This window comes from Anabrus simplex, chromosome 12 (genome assembly GCF_040414725.1).
Source record: "Anabrus simplex isolate iqAnaSimp1 chromosome 12, ASM4041472v1, whole genome shotgun sequence".
NCBI lineage: Eukaryota > Metazoa > Arthropoda > Insecta > Orthoptera > Tettigoniidae > Anabrus > Anabrus simplex.
In genome coordinates this window covers 3,122,016-3,140,288 of record NC_090276.1, presented here as the reverse complement: position 1 = coordinate 3,140,288, position 18,273 = coordinate 3,122,016, and the positions used below count along the sequence as shown (strand labels likewise).

The window sequence follows — 18,273 nt, the reverse complement described above, 5'->3', positions numbered from 1 at the left end:
ACTTCCATAGCAGTAAATGGTGTGATTTTCTGTTCTGCTGTGGCAGTCAACATTTTGTTGGTATTGTTGTATTCCCCATCATTTTCCTGAGTGTATGCGTTGCATGCATGATCAATGATTTCATGATCTACTAATTACTGTACTTGTAACCTAAATTTGCATCACAACCAAGCCACTCCTGTATGTCATTCATGTCTACAGTACTGAAATCTAGATGTGCCTTCACAAGGATGAGGTATGCTGGGATATCATTTTCTTCCTCTGTGTCGTCTTCCAGATCATTTCTTCCAATCATTTTGATCATGAACATGAACGTGTCAAGGTAATTGTAACGATTCCAGCGCTTTTTTCATGGATCAAGTTCAGTCTTCTTCAAGAATAAATCAAAGCAGCATTTTGCTCTACCTTTATTTGACAGCAAATATTACTCCTTGATCCATTGGCTAATCAGGAAAGTTACATTGGGTGGAAGGAAGTGTACAAAAATGAAACCACTGGCTGAAACCAGGACTGATTCTGACAGATGATAAGGCACAGATGAGAAAAGCTTTGGGAGGAAAACCTAAATCTTAAGTGGGTACTTTTTTTAAAATATATATAGACAGCACAAAATGTTCAAAAAAAAAAAGATTTGAAGGTGGATTGGTTCATCCAACTTCTCCTTACTGGTCTTAATGACTGAGGGCAGAAGTCTATGTGAGGCCAAAGCTGTTGGAGGCATCATTCGCAGAAAAGACCAGACTTGTTGGCATTGTAGATTTGTTCTGGTATCAGTTCTTCTTCTTCTTCTTCTTCTTCTTCTTCTTCTTCTTCTTCTTCTTCTTCTTCTTCTTCTTCTTCTTCTTCTTCTTCTTCTTTGAATAAAACTCATCACTGAATAGCATTGGAACTTCATTAAGACTTTCACCCTGAATGTTCAAATTCCTGATATCATGCCAATGTTTTAACTTAGCTAACCAACCACAGCAAGCAGAAGATGGTTCAGCGGGCAAGTTGGCCATGCAATTAGGGGCGCGTAGCTGTGAGCTTGCATCCAGGAGATAGAGGGTTTGAACCCCACTGTCAGCAGCCCTGAATATGACTTTCCGTGATTTCCCATTTTCACATCAGGCAAATGCTGTGGTTGTGCTTTAATTAAGGCCACAGCTATTTCCTTTCCACTCCTAGTGCTTTCCTATCCCATCATCACCATAAGATCTATCTGTGGCAGTGCAATGTAAAGCACAGTATTGTAAAAAACAAAAAATTGTTAACGGTTCAGCAATGTTTAGATGATTATGAAACCATAAAGCTATATCACTCACCATTGTAAATTTAATATACAACACCCTCTGCATGTTTCTGTCTAAACCAAAGAATTTCATTGAGATCTGCTAGTGTTGACTTCTTCATAGTTTTTTGAAAACACTAATGCTCCATCAACCGATGTGACAAACTTCAAAATTTCTGCTTTATGTTTCACTAAACTCCAAACTATTTGCTCACCAGCACCAAATTCTGCGTGCAATGTGCAATTTTTTTACACTAGCACTCTTCTCTGTTATGCAATTATAATTTCAACTTTTTTGTCAAAAGTTGGTACTATGCACTTTTGTTTTCTTGTCTCTCTGGAAGAACACTTACACAGAATAGACAATAATTAACAATGGCCTATTTATATAGAAAAGGTAGAAACATAGCTGCTTGCTTTTCCTTTGTTCTTTGATCATTTATGACACAAATGTCCCAGGCAATTCTTGACATAGTAAAATAAAGTACAGCAGAGACTCTGGTTGATTGGACACATCGTTGACCGAATCATGGATAATGGAGTTTCTGCATTACTGTATTCTCAAAATAAATCAGGACATCTGTAGGCATTACCTTCCAGGGTTGATGTAGCATAAAAAAATGTATTTATTTATTTGTACACTGGTGTTTCAGCTACAGTATTTTACTTTGTGAGTAGCATTGGCATTGCCAATTGCAACTGCACGTGAATTAACAGTGGTAAAATGGTTCTATTCCCTACAGATATGAAAAAAGAACTGCAGGGACAGATTGATCGAGCAGCTGAACTGATGGACAGAATCAACGAAAAGCAGAGAGAAAACAATGAACTTCATGTGAGTAATTTTTGTCCTTTTTATCTTTCATTAATTCAGAGTCTTAAAGGCATCTATGTTAATATTATAAAGAGAGAATGTTTGTTTGTAAATGGAGGATAATCTCAGGAACCACTCAACCAATTTGAGTTAATTTCACTAGGAGAATTCTTTCAGATTTAGGCTATATCTACTTATCAGGGGAGCTGGCAGTTTGAAAAGAAGTATAGCAAGTCAGAAAAATTGTGCATCTCAGACCCTTAAATGTGATTATGCTGCTGGAACTGTTAAACGTATTAAACATTGAGCTCACCAAATGTACAGTAGCGTCCCACTTAACCAACATTCTGTTTTATCCAGGGCAAATTTCAAAGTTTGTTAAGTGAGAAGGAGGCAGAGAAAAATTCTGACAGTGAAAAAATTAGCAAAAAAAACACAGGCAATATGTTGCCTTTGCTGAAACAAATCCGTGGATATGCAGATGCAACTAATGAAGGCCCCAGTTTGTGGTTTTCCCTTGATGACTACTTTAAAGTAACTGATGAAGACATTGTCAGCATTGTTAACAATGGTGAAAAAGAAACAGAAGAGGAAGAAAACATAGTTGAAGAAGGTTGTGCTGAAATAAAAACACACATAGTGAAGGATTTTAAGCCCTTGAAGTAGCATTGAAATGCATGGAGCAATAAGAAGAAATATCCAGCACGGATGTGCTATGTCTACAGAGAATACCATGGCATGATGGCATGAAAAAGACAGTGGGCAGGCAAGCAGAAGTCTATTACAAACTTCTGTAAACAAATTTAAGTCTGTATCAATATCCTTTCAGGCTTAAATGTTTTTTAATTATATTGTACAGTGAATGTAAATATCACCTGTAGGCCTATCGATAATAATATATCTGCAGGCAATTAACAATGTTCCTTTTTCCTCTTTCCCTTTTCAACCAACATTGCCACTAATCCGACATCCCACTGGCCCATTTACATAGTATATGCAGGGCTCTCCTGTTCTTAGACTTTAATGTTCTACAAAAAATTATTTTAAATTTTCTTCCTGACAGTTTTCCAGAAATGAAGTTTTTTATGTTTTAGTGCATGCATTATCCAATAAAAACCAAAATAAAAGATAAACTATTAGTCTTATCAAAAAATTAAGATACATACAGGATTTAGAATTAAATACCCTACCAAAAAAGGGTCAACATATACACTGACTGACAGAGCAAATGCAACACCAAGAAGGAGTGGTCAGAACTTTATGCCAATTGCAGGGTAGACTGACGTCACTGAGGTATGCTCATGATGTGAAATGCGCCGCTGTGCTGCGCACGTAGCGAACGATAAATGGGACACGGCGTTGGAGAATGGCCCACTTCGTACCGTGATTTCTCAGCCGACAGTCATTGTAGAACGTGTTGTCGTGTGCCACAGGACACGTGTATAGCTAAGAATGCCAGGCCGCCGTCAACGGAGGCATTTCCAGCAGACAGACGACTTTACAAGGGGTATGGTGATCGGACTGAGAAGGGCAGGTTGGTCGCTTCGTCAAATTGCAGCCGATACCCATAGGGATGTGTCCACGGTGCAGCGCCTGTGGCGAAGATGGTTGGCGCAGGGACATGTGGCAAGTGCGAGGGGTCCAGGCGCAGCCTGAGTGACGTCAGCACGCGAGGATCGGCGCATCCGCCGCCAAGCGGTGGCAGCCCCGCACGCCACGTCAACCGCCATTCTTCAGCATGTGCAAGACACCCTGGCTGTTCCAATATCGACCAGAACAATTTCCCGTCGATTGGTTGAAGGAGGCCTGCACTCCCGGCGTCCGCTCAAAAGACTACCATTGACTCCACAGCATAGACGTGCACGCCTGGCATGGTGCCGGGCTAGAGCGACTTGGATGAGGGAATGGCAGAACGTCGTGTTCTCCGATGAGTCACGCTTCTGTTCTGTCAGTGATAGTCACCGCAGACGAGTGTGGCGTCGGCGTGGAGAAAGGTCAAATCCGGTAGTAACTGTGGAGCGCCCTACCGCTAGACAACGCGGCATCATGGTTTGGGGCGCTATTGCGTATGATTCCACGTCACCTCTAGTGCGTATTCAAGGCACGTTAAATGACCACCGCTACGTGCAGCATGTGCTGCGGCCAGTGGCACTCCCGTACCTTCAGAGGCTGCCCAATGCTCTGTTTCAGCAGGATAATGCCCGCCCACACACTGCTCGCATCTCCCAACAGGCTCTACGAGGTGTACAGATGCTTCCGTGGCCAGCGTACTCTCCGGATCTCTCATCAATCGAACACGTGTGGGATCTCATTGGACGCCGTTTGCAAACTCTGCCCCAGCCTCGTACGGACGACCAACTGTGGCAAATGGTTGACAGAGACTGGAGAACCATCCCTCAGGACACCATCCGCACTCTTATTGACTCTGTACCTCGACGTGTTTCTGCGTGCATCGCCGCTCGCGGTGGTCCTACATCCTACTGAGTCGATGCCGTGCGCATTGTGTAACCTGCATATCGGTTTGAAATAAACATCAATTATTCGTCCGTGCCGTCTCTGTTTTTTCCCCAACTTTCATCCCTTTCGAACCACTCCTTCTTGGTGTTGCATTTGCTCTGTCAGTCAGTGTATTTTGTTCATAACTTTAACAGTTTGGCAGATAATTACAATTTTACATATAAAGGGATCATTTAACAGCATACATCTCAATGGGCTCAAATGTTGAATGTAGAACAACTGGGTGGTAAAAGGTGAAAATAATTATTTGTATCCATTTGTCATGCAAGTTGAACATGACATTTTTACACTGTGAGAGGATTTCAATCAGCCTTGCAGTCTAGTCTACCTCTTACTTGAAGGTTCCAGGTTTGATTTTCATTCGGGTCAGGGATTTTTGCCTGAATCTGAGGGCTGGCTCGACGTCTACTCTGCCTATGTGAGAACAATTAAGGAGCTATCTGACAGTTAGGTGGCAGCCCCAGTCTTGAAAGTCAAACAGAGAAAGGATTCATTGTGCTGACCATGCATCACCTTGTAACCTGCAGTTGTTTGGTAGGCTAAGGCCCATCAGGGCTCTAGTGTCATGGGATTTGTTTTTGGAGAGAAAACGTAAGCCATAAAATAGAAAGGCAAAGAAAATGTACGTCAGAGACCCTTAGGAGAAAATACACTGCCAAATCTGTTAGAATTAGAGGTTCTGGATAAAATAATATTTTGTGACTATGGCCTTGGACAAGCTAAGTAGTTGAGAAGAGAGATTAAATTTGACTCAGGTGCTGATCAGAGATAAGATTTGTTGGACAGTTCAATAATGTTACCAATGTGTTCAAATCTAACTAATTCTGACTTCAAAGCAGGTGGAACCACAGGACTACTAGTATGGAACATTTTTGCATACATGGAGATATTCATTTTTTCATCACACTACCTTTAAAAAGCTGGATATGGTATCAGTGAGAAGAACAAACTTGAAACTTCATAGGGAAAAATAAATATTAGTGTAGTTTTATTTCATTGTAGGCATACTGTACCAAAGAAAAAATGAATCAAATATTTTATTTTTGCCTATTTGATCTGTGATTATGTCACATTTTCATAGAAGCAGTGCTACATAGTGATTTTTTATTATTTTATTACCGTGGATGGCATGAATATTTTTGAATATTGAAAAATCTATATACTGATATCTTGATAAAGATTAATAGGACAACTTGTATGTCAAATATTATGATCTCCAGCCTGAGTAACTCAAATGGTAGAGCGCTGGCCTTCTGAGACCAACTTGACTAGTTCAATTCTGGATCAGTTCAGTGGTATTTGAAGGTGCTAAAATACGTCAGCCTCATGTTGGTAGATTTACTGGCACATAAAAGGACTCCTGTAGGATAAAATTCTGGCACCTCTGCATCTCCAAAACCATAAAAAGATAGTTACTGTAATGTAAAACAAGTAACATTATTATTATTATTATTATATATCATGCTATTGTCTGGAAGAACATAAGAGAATTATAGCAAATTATAAGAAATAATTATTTTAAAATTAAAAGAATGAAATAAACTTCCTTGTGCCGTGCATGACATATTGACATTATTGAACTAACATTTTTTCATTGCGGTTACATTATAGCTGTAATGTCCAGGAGAAGTATTTTTCAAATCAGCAAAGGTGTAGTGTGTCTATATTTGTCTGACTTCATATGGGATTAGTTAAAAGAATTCATTTATTCAGAATCTTTTTTTTTTTTTTACTAAACCCTAGAGAAGTAACAGACCCTGACAGGCTGAACCACACATCTGAGACAACTGTTGGATCATTCATGATGAATCCACAGTAGTTCCTTGTGGCAATTACTTGGATGGCCAGAACAAATCCTTCTGTTTCTGGGAAAAGACCAGAGTAGGTCAGCCAAGCGTGCAATGCAGGATTGTCGATATGAGGCTGATCCAGTTCGTGGGGGTATTTCCCGTGAAGAGGTTTTTGCTTCCATGTGGCCATATTCATCTCCTTTGTAAGTGGGGTAGAAACAGGCATTTCCGGTGACGACAGATTGAGAGGTGTATAGTTTATATCAGCTCTGCAAACAGCTTGATGAAGACACGATGTATCAGCTCTCAAGTGGAAATATTCTCTTAAACTTGATATCAGATTGCTGTCTAAATTGACAATGGTAAGAAGCCCCTACCACCACCACCATTATTATTATTATTATTATTATTATTATTATTATTATTATTATTATTATTATTATCAATACGGACAATTGTATGAGAGACGGCGACAAAAGTGAAAGTGAATTGTTTCTTGCAAGTATAAAATAGTCACTACTGATCTGCATTTAGGGCAGTCGCCCAGGTGGCAGATTCCCTATCTGTTGTTTTCCTAGCCTTTTCTTAAATTATTGCAAAAAAATTGGAAATTTATTGAACATCTCCCTTGGTAAGTTATTCCAATCCCTAACTTCCCTTCTTATAACCAAAAATTTACCCCTATTTGTCCTCTTGAGTTCCAACTTTCTATTCATATTGTGATCTTTCCTACTTTTAAATCACCACTCAAACTTATTCGTTTACTAATGTCATTCCATGCCATCTCTCCACTGAGAGCTTGGAACATTCCATTTAAAGTCAAAGAATAATACCAGATTATAAATTCCACCTATTCATTACATGAGAGGTTTTTATTTAAATGTAAGAAATAGATCTTAACATATTAGAATTCAGGGACATGTTTCGCCCATAATGAAGGCATCATCAGCCTAAAAATCTCATACCTGAAAGAATGAAAAAGTCAGGATCCTGAATGTTCTTATTCGTAGATTTTAACAAAGGTTTAAAATATAAATAAGAGGATACTGTTGTAGGTACAAATGTCTAAACAAGACTAGCAACTGGAAGACAGTAGTTATAAGTACTTGTATGACAAAGTCTTAAAATCAATCCTTGTTGTAGATTATTATGACTGTCTTGTTTTTGAACGTGGTAACATGTAGTCAGTTAAAAGTTCAAAATGAATACGTAAATTGCTGCATTGAAATGAAATCTGGTAAATGTGGTGCCTTATTCTGGAGATGGCATAAGGAGCTTATAATAGCTCATATTTAGGATAAAAGTCACTCTTAGTGGTGGTTAAATTAAAAAAACAAGGTTGTTTGTCTGTTGAAGTTGTTAATCTTATGTGAAATCATAAGACAGGAAACTTCTTAAAGCCCTTAGGAGCAAGGACAAGTACTTATCATAAACATAGCTATATTTATATTAGCAAGTAGACATGGTTTTAGCTTCTTATATTAAAAGTCGAAAGGAAAATGTGCGAGGTTGAGTAGAGCTTGTGTTATGTCTGAAACAAGAGAAGAGTGAAATGTTAAGGAATAAAATTAAAGGAGAAGGAGAGTACAAAGAGAAAACGAGGTGTGTGAATTACTTACCCCTTCGACAGTTGTGACGTTATTATGGTTAAAGATGAGGTGAGATGAAGAAAATATGTTGTGTGTAATTTCATTTATCTTTTCAACTGTTGTACTGTTAATTAGTTGCCATGGTAGCGTTTGAATGAGGTATGAGATTTTTAGGCTGATGATGCCCTCATTAGGGGCGAAACATGTCCCTGAATTCTAATATGTGAAGATCTATTTCTTAAATTTAAATATAAAGTACTCTTATGTATTCAATAGGTGGAATTTAAAATCTAGTATTATTCTTTGACTTTAAGTACACTTCAGTACGGATCATAACATGAGATTTGTAACATGTAACATACCACTTAGTCGAGCAGCTCATCTCCTTTCTCCCAAGTCTTCCCAGCCCAAACTCTGCAACATTTTTGTAACACTACTCTTTTAACATTAAAAATTAAATAATTGAAAAATTGTCGGAAATCACCCAGAACAAATCGAGCTGCTTTTCTTTGGATTTTCTCCAGTTCTTGAATCAAGCAATCCTGGCAAGAGTCCCATACACTGGAACCATACTCTAGTTGGGGTCTTACCAGAGACTTATATGCCCTTTGCTTTACATCCTTACTACAACCCAAAATACCCTCATAACCATGCAAAAAACCACGGAAAACCATCTTCAGGGCCGCCGACAGTGGGGTTCGAAAATGGTAAAGAAGAATGTAAACAGACTCTGGGATGGGTTTAAAGCAATTGTTGAGGAATGTGAAAATAGGTTTGTACCTACAAAGGTGGTAAGGAATGGTAAAGATCCACTATATTATAACAGGGAAGTAAAGAGACTAAGAAAGAGGTGCAGGTTGGAAAGAAATAGAGTTAGAAATGGCTGTGGAAGTAAGGAGAAATTGAAGGAACTTACTAGGAAATTGAATCTAGCAAAGAAGGCAGCTAAGGATAACATGATGGCAAGCATAATTGGCAGTCATACAAATTTTAGTGAAAAATGGAAGAGTATGTATAGGTACTTTAAGGCAGAAACAGGTTCCAAGCAGGATATTCCAGGAATCATTAATAAACAAGGGGAGTGTGTATGTGAGGATCTTCAAAAGGCAGAAGTATACAGTCAGCAGTATGTAAAGATTGTTGGTTACAAGGATAATGTCCAGATAGAGGAGGAGACTAATGCTACAGAAGTATTAAAATTTACATAGGATAACAATGGCATTTACAATAAGATACAAAAGTTGAAAACTAGAAAAGCGGCTGGAATTGATAAGATTTCTGGGGATATACTAAAGATAATGGGTTGACATATAGTACCATATCTGAAGTACTTATTTGATTATTGTTTTCTTGAAGGAGCTATACCAAATGAATGGCGAGTTGCTATAGTAGCCCCTGCGTATAAAGGAAAGGGTGATAGATATAAAGCTGAAAATTACAGGCCAGTAAGTTTGACATGTGTTGCAAGTAAGCTTTGGGAAGGCATTCTTCCTGATTATATGAGACATGTTTGTGAAATTAATAACTGGTTCGATAGAAGGCAGTTCGGTTTTAGGAAAGGTTATTCCACTGAAGCTCAACTTGTAGGATTCCAGCAAGATATACCGTAGCAGATATCTTGGATTCAGGAGCTCAAATGGACTGTATTGCGATTGACCTTCTAAAGCATTTGATAGGGTGGATCATGGGAGACTACTGGCAAAAGGGAGTGCAATTGGACTAAATAAAAGAGTGACTGAATGGGTTGCTATATTTCTAGAAAATAGATATCAGAGAATTAGGGTAGGCAAAGCTTTATATGACCCTGTAATAATTAAGAGGGGAATTCCTCAGGGTAGTATTATTGCACCTTTATGTTTTCTTATATATATAAATGATATGAGTAAAGAAGTGGAATAAGAGGTAAAGGCTTTTTGCAGATGATGTTATTCTGTATAGAGTAATAAATTACACGATTGAGAGCAACTGCAACGTGACCTCGATATTGTTGTGAGATGGACAGCAGGCAATGGCATGTTGATAAATGGGGTTAAAAGTCAGGTTGTGAAATTCATAAATAGGAAAAGTCCTCTCAGTTTTAATTACTGCGTTGATGGCGTGAAAGTTCCTTTTAGAGATCATTGTAAGTATCTAGGTGTTAATATAAGGAAAGATCTTCATTGGGGTAATCACATAAATGGGATTGTAAATAAAGGGTACAGATCTCTGCACATGGTTATGAGGGTGTTTAGGGGTTGTAGTAAGGATGTAAAGGAGAGGGCATATAAGTCTCTGGTAAGAACCCAACTAGAGTATGGTTCCAGTGTATGGGACCCTCACCAGGATTACCTGATTCAAGAACTGGAAAAAAATCCAAAGAAAAGCAGCTCAATTTGTTCTGGGTGATTTCCGACAAAAGAGTAGTGTTACAAAAATGTTGCAAAGTTTGGGCTGGGAAGAATTGGGAGAAAGAAGACGAGCTGCTCGACTAATTGGTATGTAATACCAATATAAATGGTCCGTTATTGGACATTATAAATTTTCCAGCTAGCTCATTCCTGGTTGCCAGCGTTTCGCCCTCGTGTGCTAGGGTGGGCTCATCAGTTGGTACCTAGCACACCTACCAATACGCTGGCTAGTGCATACCGTGGAGGCCACTGCGTAGGCTAACTGGAGCCACCGGCAGTGCCAATGCACTAAGAGACTTTGTCTCATCACTAAAAATTGATGCCTGCTTGGCCATCAGATGATATAGATGTTGATTCCCATAGGGAATCTGAAATATTTGTCCTGAATGAGCAAATTTATAATACCAATATAAATGGTCCGTTATTGGACGTTATAAATTTTCCAGCTAGCTCATTCCTGGTTGCCAGCGTTTCGCCCTCGTGTGCTAGGGTGGGCTCATCAGTTGGTACCTAGCACACCTACCAATACGCTGGCTAGTGCATACCGTGGAGGCCACTGCGTAGGCTAACTGGAGCCACCGGCAGTGCCAATGCACTAAGAGACTTTGTCTCATCACTAAAAATTGATGCCTGCTTGGCCATCAGATGATATAGATGATGATTCCCATAGGGAATCTGAAATATTTGTCCTGAATGAGCAAATTTATAATACCAATATAAATGGTCCGTTATTGGACATTATAAATTTTCCAGCTAGCTCATTCCTGGTTGCCAGCGTTTCGCCCTCGTGTGCTAGGGTGGGCTCATCAGTTGGTACCTAGCACACCTACCAATACGCTGGCTAGTGCATACCGTGGAGGCCACTGCGTAGGCTAACTGGAGCCACCGGCAGTGCCAATGCACTAAGAGACTTTGTCTCATCACTAAAAATTGATGCCTGCTTGGCCATCAGATGATATAGATGTTGATTCCCATAGGGAATCTGAAATATTTGTCCTGAATGAGCAAATTTATAATACCAATATAAATGGTCCGTTATTGGACATTATAAATTTTCCAGCTAGCTCATTCCTGGTTGCCAGCGTTTCGCCCTCGTGTGCTAGGGTGGGCTCATCAGTTGGTACCTAGCACACCTACCAATACGCTGGCTAGTGCATACCGTGGAGGCCACTGCGTAGGCTAACTGGAGCCACCGGCAGTGCCAATGCACTAAGAGACTTTGCCTCATCACTAAAAATTGATGCCTGCTTGGCCATCAGATGATATAGATGTTGATTCCCATAGGGAATCTGAAATATTTGTCCTGAATGAGCAATTTTATAATACCAATATAAATGGTCCGTTATTGGACATTATAAATTTTCCAGCTAGCTCATTCCTGGTTGCCAGCGTTTCGCCCTCGTGTGCTAGGGTGGGCTCATCAGTTGGTACCTAGCACACCTACCAATACGCTGGCTAGTGCATACCGTGGAGGCCACTGCGTAGGCTAACTGGAGCCACCGGCAGTGCCAATGCACTAAGAGACTTTGTCTCATCACTAAAAATTGATGCCTGCTTGGCCATCAGATGATATAGATATTGATTCCCATAGGGAATCTGAAATATTTGTCCTGAATGAGCAAATTTATAATACCAATATAAATGGTCCGTTATTGGACATTATAAATTTTCCAGCTAGCTCATTCCTGGTTGCCAGCGTTTCGCCCTCGTGTGCTAGGGTGGGCTCATCAGTTGGTACCTAGCACACCTACCAATACGCTGGCTAGTGCATACCGTGGAGGCCACTGCGTAGGCTAACTGGAGCCACCGGCAGTGCCAATGCACTAAGAGACTTTGTCTCATCACTAAAAATTGATGCCTGCTTGGCCATCAGATGATATAGATGTTGATTCCCATAGGGAATCTGAAATATTTGTCCTGAATGAGCAAATTTATAATACCAATATAAATGGTCCGTTATTGGACATTATAAATTTTCCAGCTAGCTCATTCCTGGTTGCCAGCGTTTCGCCCTCGTGTGCTAGGGTGGGCTCATCAGTTGGTACCTAGCACACCTACCAATACGCTGGCTAGTGCATACCGTGGAGGCCACTGCGTAGGCTAACTGGAGCCACCGGCAGTGCCAATGCACTAAGAGACTTTGTCTCATCACTAAAAATTGATGCCTGCTTGGCCATCAGATGATATAGATGTTGATTCCCATAGGGAATCTGAAATATTTGTCCTGAATGAGCAAATTTATAATACCAATATAAATGGTCCGTTATTGGACATTATAAATTTTCCAGCTAGCTCATTCCTGGTTGCCAGCGTTTCGCCCTCGTGTGCTAGGGTGGGCTCATCAGTTGGTACCTAGCACACCTACCAATACGCTGGCTAGTGCATACCGTGGAGGCCACTGCGTAGGCTAACTGGAGCCACGGGCAGTGCCAATGCACTAAGAGACTTTGTCTCATCACTAAAAATTGATGCCAACTGATGAGCCCACCCTAGCACACGAGGGCGAAATGCTGGCAACCAGGAATGAGCTAGCTGGAAAATTTATAATGTCCAATAACGGACCATTTATATTGGTATTATAAATTTGCTCATTCAGGACAAATATTTCAGATTCCCTATGGGAATCAACATCTATATCATCTGATGGCCAAGCAGGCATCAATTTTTAGTGATGAGACAAAGTCTCTTAGTGCATTGGCACTGCCGGTGGCTCCAGTTAGCCTACGCAGTGGCCTCCACGGTATGCACTAGCCAGCGTATTGGTAGGTGTGCTAGGTACCAACTGATGAGCCCACCCTAGCACACGAGGGCGAAACGCTGGCAACCAGGAATGAGCTAGCTGGAAAATTTATAATGTCCAATAACGGACCATTTATATTGGTATTATAAATTTGCTCATTCAGGACAAATATTTCAGATTCCCTATGGGAATCAACATCTATATCATCTGATGGCCAAGCAGGCATCAATTTTTAGTGATGAGACAAAGTCTCTTAGTGCATTGGCACTGCCGGTGGCTCCAGTTAGCCTACGCAGTGGCCTCCACGGTATGCACTAGCCAGCGTATTGGTAGGTGTGCTAGGTACCAACTGATGAGCCCACCCTAGCACACGAGGGCGAAACGCTGGCAACCAGGAATGAGCTAGCTGGAAAATTTATAATGTCCAATAACGGACCATTTATATTGGTATTATAAATTTGCTCATTCAGGACAAATATTTCAGATTCCCTATGGGAATCCACATCTATATCATCTGATGGCCAAGCAGGCATCAATTTTTAGTGATGAGACAAAGTCTCTTAGTGCATTGGCACTGCCGGTGGCTCCAGTTAGCCTACGCAGTGGCCTCCACGGTATGCACTAGCCAGCGTATTGGTAGGTGTGCTAGGTACCAACTGATGAGCCCACCCTAGCACACGAGGGCGAAACGCTGGCAACCAGGAATGAGCTAGCTGGAAAATTTATAATGTCCAATAACGGACCATTTATATTGGTATTATAAATTTGCTCATTCAGGACAAATATTTCAGATTCCCTATGGGAATCAACATCTATATCATCTGATGGCCAAGCAGGCATCAATTTTTAGTGATGAGACAAAGTCTCTTAGTGCATTGGCACTGCCGGTGGCTCCAGTTAGCCTACGCAGTGGCCTCCACGGTATGCACTAGCCAGCGTATTGGTAGGTGTGCTAGGTACCAACTGATGAGCCCACCCTAGCACACGAGGGCGAAACGCTGGCAACCAGGAATGAGCTAGCTGGAAAATTTATGATGTCCAATAACGGACCATTTATATTGGTATTATAAATTTGCTCATTCAGGACAAATATTTCAGATTCCCTATGGGAATCAACATCTATATCATCTGATGGCCAAGCAGGCATCAATTTTTAGTGATGAGACAAGGTCTCTTAGTGCATTGGCACTGCCGGTGGCTCCAGTTAGCCTACGCAGTGGCCTCCACGGTATGCACTAGCCAGCGTAATGGTAGGTGTGCTAGGTACCAACTGATGAGCCCACCCTAGCACACGAGGGCGAAACGCTGGCAACCAGGAATGAGCTAGCTGGAAAATTTATAATGTCCAATAACGGACCATTTATATTGGTATTATAAATTTGCTCATTCAGGACAAATATTTCAGATTCCCTATGGGAATCAACATCTATATCATCTGATGGCCAAGCAGGCATCAATTTTTAGTGATGAGACAAAGTCTCTTAGTGCATTGGCACTGCCGGTGGCTCCAGTTAGCCTACGCAGTGGCCTCCACGGTATGCACTAGCCAGCGTATTGGTAGGTGTGCTAGGTACCAACTGATGAGCCCACCCTAGCACACGAGGGCGAAACGCTGGCAACCAGGAATGAGCTAGCTGGAAAATTTATGATGTCCAATAACGGACCATTTATATTGGTATTATAAATTTGCTCATTCAGGACAAATATTTCAGATTCCCTATGGGAATCAACATCTATATCATCTGATGGCCAAGCAGGCATCAATTTTTAGTGATGAGACAAAGTCTCTTAGTGCATTGGCACTGCCGGTGGCTCCAGTTAGCCTACGCAGTGGCCTCCACGGTATGCACTAGCCAGCGTATTGGTAGGTGTGCTAGGTACCAACTGATGAGCCCACCCTAGCACACGAGGGCGAAACGCTGGCAACCAGGAATGAGCTAGCTGGAAAATTTATGATGTCCAATAACGGACCATTTATATTGGTATTATAAATTTGCTCATTCAGGACAAATATTTCAGATTCCCTATGGGAATCAACATCTATATCATATAATTGGTATGTTCCAAGCTGTCAGCAGAGAGATGGCGTGGAATGACATTAGTAGACGAATAAGTTTGAGTGGCGTCTTTAAAAGTAGGAAAGATCACAATCTATATATATAAAATAAGAGTTTTGTTTGTACATTGCTCAGAATTTGAAAAGAATGGTATTTCTGAATCGGTCATGTCCACAGTAACAAGAAAATGTATTTTTTACTTTTCCGTAATTTCTGTCTGTCTGTCTGTCTGTCTGTCTGTCTGTCTGTCTGTCTGTCTGTCTGTCTGTCTGTATGTCTGTATGTATGTATGTACACACATCACGAGAAAACGGCTGAAGAAAATTTAATGAAAATCGGAATGTAAAGTCGGGTGATTATCCGCTACAATCTAGGCTATAAATTACTTTAATCATGCCGAGTGAAATGGTAGTTTAGGGGAAGGCCTGAAATTTAATTCTCAAATATTTATGTTATTAGTGGTCGTGTCTTAATGAAAATCGCTAGACAAAGATGGGAAATAAGTCGCTACAATATAGGCTATACATAATTGTATTCATGCTGAGAAAAATGGTAGTTTAGGGGAAGGCCTAAAATTTAATTCTCATATATTTATTATATTAGTGGTCGTATCTTCACGTAAATTGGTATGCAAAGTCGGGGAATAAGTCGCTATAATCTAGGCCATTAATAGTTTTATTCACACTGAGTGAAATGGTAGTTTAGGGGAAGGCCTGAGAAGTGTAATCTATATATATAAAATAAGAGTAACCTAGAAAATATTTTAAAAGAAGAAAGAAGAATCCTGAGGAAAATTCTCGGCCCCCGAAAAACAGAAGATGGATATAGACTGAGGTCACACAAAGAGACAGAAGAGCATTCCAACATTGCAGCAGACATCCATAAAAGACGTCTGAAATTCTATGGGCACGTCCACAGATTGCCGGCAAATAGACTGACACACAAGATTCTCACCTACATAGAACATCTAAAAAATATTCCATGGGTACTAGAAGTGAAGAAGGATCTGGAAAAAGTCCAGATAAACCCAAATGACACCGCGGACAGAAACCTTTGTAGGAAAAAAATTAATGGATGGAAAGTGCAACCAGAGAACGAAGTGAAAAAGAAGACTGGAGCAAAGTGGACAGAAGAACGAAAAAGGATCCACGGAGAAAGGATGAGAGCTGTTTGGCAACTCAGAAAACAGAATCGTCAGAGCTTTGCGTGATCCATTGGGTCCATGCGCACATAATAATAATAATAAAATAAGAGTTTCGTCTGTACATTGCTCAGAATTTGAAAAGAATGGTATTTCTGTATCGGTCATGTCCACAGTAACAAGAAAATGCATTTTTTACTTTTCCATAATTTCTGTCTGTCTGTCTGTCTGTCTGTCTGTCTGTCTGTCTGTCTGTCTGTCTGTCTGTCTGTCTGTCTGTCTGTCTGTCTGTCTGTCTGTCTGTCTGTATGTACACGCATCACGAGAAAACAGCTGAAGAGAATTTAATGAAAATCGGAATGTAAAGTCAGGTAATGAACCACTACAATCTAGGCTATACATTATTTTATTCACGCTGAGTGAAATGGTAGTTTAAAGGAAGGCCTGAAATGTAATTCTCAAATAAGTTATTTATGTTAATAGTGGTCGTATCGATAAATACTTCATAACTAACATAACATTACTTAAGTCGTAAGTTAGTAGTAGTTATATAAGAAGTTATTAAATTACCAATCACTTATGTCTTATACATTGTTACCGTACCGCATATAACCGCAGAGATATTCATGAATTTGGATTTTTGTTACTTAGTCCATATCAGCGCCGAGTCACGAGAAAATGGGTAAACATAATTTAGTGAAAATATGTATGTAAAGTCTGAGAATAAGGAACTACAGTCTACTATATAAATAATTTTGTAAGACGCCCTAATATCACAGAGTCGAAAGAAAACTAATGTGAAGGCCTGCAATATAGAAAGCTCATTACCTTTATCAACAATAACATTACATTGACCATTGTTTGTTGTGATGTGCTTTTTGTCTTCTGTTTCCACTCATCCCCGATAGATAGGATTACTGCAGCGTACCAAGGTTTTTTAAATTTGCTTTATGTCGCATGGCACGGGTCTTATGGCGACGATGGTATAGGAAAAGAATAGGGGTGTGAAGGAAGCGGCCTAGGCTTTAATTAAGGTACAGTCTGGTGTGACTGATGTGAAAATGGGAAACCACGGAATACCATCTTCAGGGATGCCGGCAGTGGGGTTCGAATCCACTATCTCCCAGATGCAAGCTCACAGCTGTGCGCCTCTAACCACACGGTCAACTCGCCTGGTCGTACCGAGTGTAACAGCCTGCGTGTATATTGGCAGGAAGAAGCTGGAGATTTAGATATCTTTCATCTTTAGCATGCCATTCCTCCGGTATTTTCTGGTATTACTGGTACGTAACACACTGGTTCATCATAGCATTCGAGCTATTCAATCCCTACTCTGAGGCACTGATTGGAATGAGTAGTGTGAATATTTAACGGAATAATGACAGAGGAGTGTTCACAGCAGTCTGCGACCTGGTTATTCCAGCTCTGGAACTTTGGACTGTTAGATCGGCATCATAGTACTGTTCGTTGAAAGTGAGAATGTGTGCGGTTTTTCATTTGATCGAGTATTTTATATGATAACATTGCTTTCAATCGCTACATTCCTACTGACGTTTTTGTAATGACCTATGTTGAATTCAGTTAGGAAAACCACGAAGTCAGTCTTTCTGAGAATCCCGTAGCGAAGCACGGGTACATCAGCTAGTATGAAGATAAAGTTGGAATTCAAGAGGACAAATTGGGGCAAATATTCATTTATAGGAAGGGGAATTAGGGATTGGAATAACTTACCAAGGGAGATATTCAATAAATTTCCAATTTCTTTGAAATCATTTAAGAAAATCCTAGGAAAACAACAGATAGGGAATCTGCCACCTGGGCAACTGCCCTAAATGCAGATCAGTATTGATTGATTGATTGATAGTGATAATTGTTTCATTGTATGATGACCTGCTAGTTTCCAGGTATATCATGTTGCTTTACCCGTAGTCATTTTAATTTTATAATAATCATACTAAAATAAATACA

At 40.2% G+C, this 18,273-nt stretch overlaps 1 protein-coding gene across 1 annotated transcript in view; it reads left to right on the top strand.

Moving 5' to 3' along the window:
* The window catches only part of LOC136884271 (E3 ubiquitin-protein ligase CCNB1IP1), a 34,720-nt gene that overhangs the window by 4,733 nt on the left and 11,714 nt on the right, over positions 1 to 18,273 (top strand). Inside the window, exon 4 of the mRNA XM_067156338.2 lies at positions 2,014 to 2,105. Within this exon, the coding sequence (XP_067012439.1) occupies positions 2,014 to 2,105 (92 nt within the window). The remainder of the gene's footprint in view (positions 1 to 2,013; positions 2,106 to 18,273) is intronic.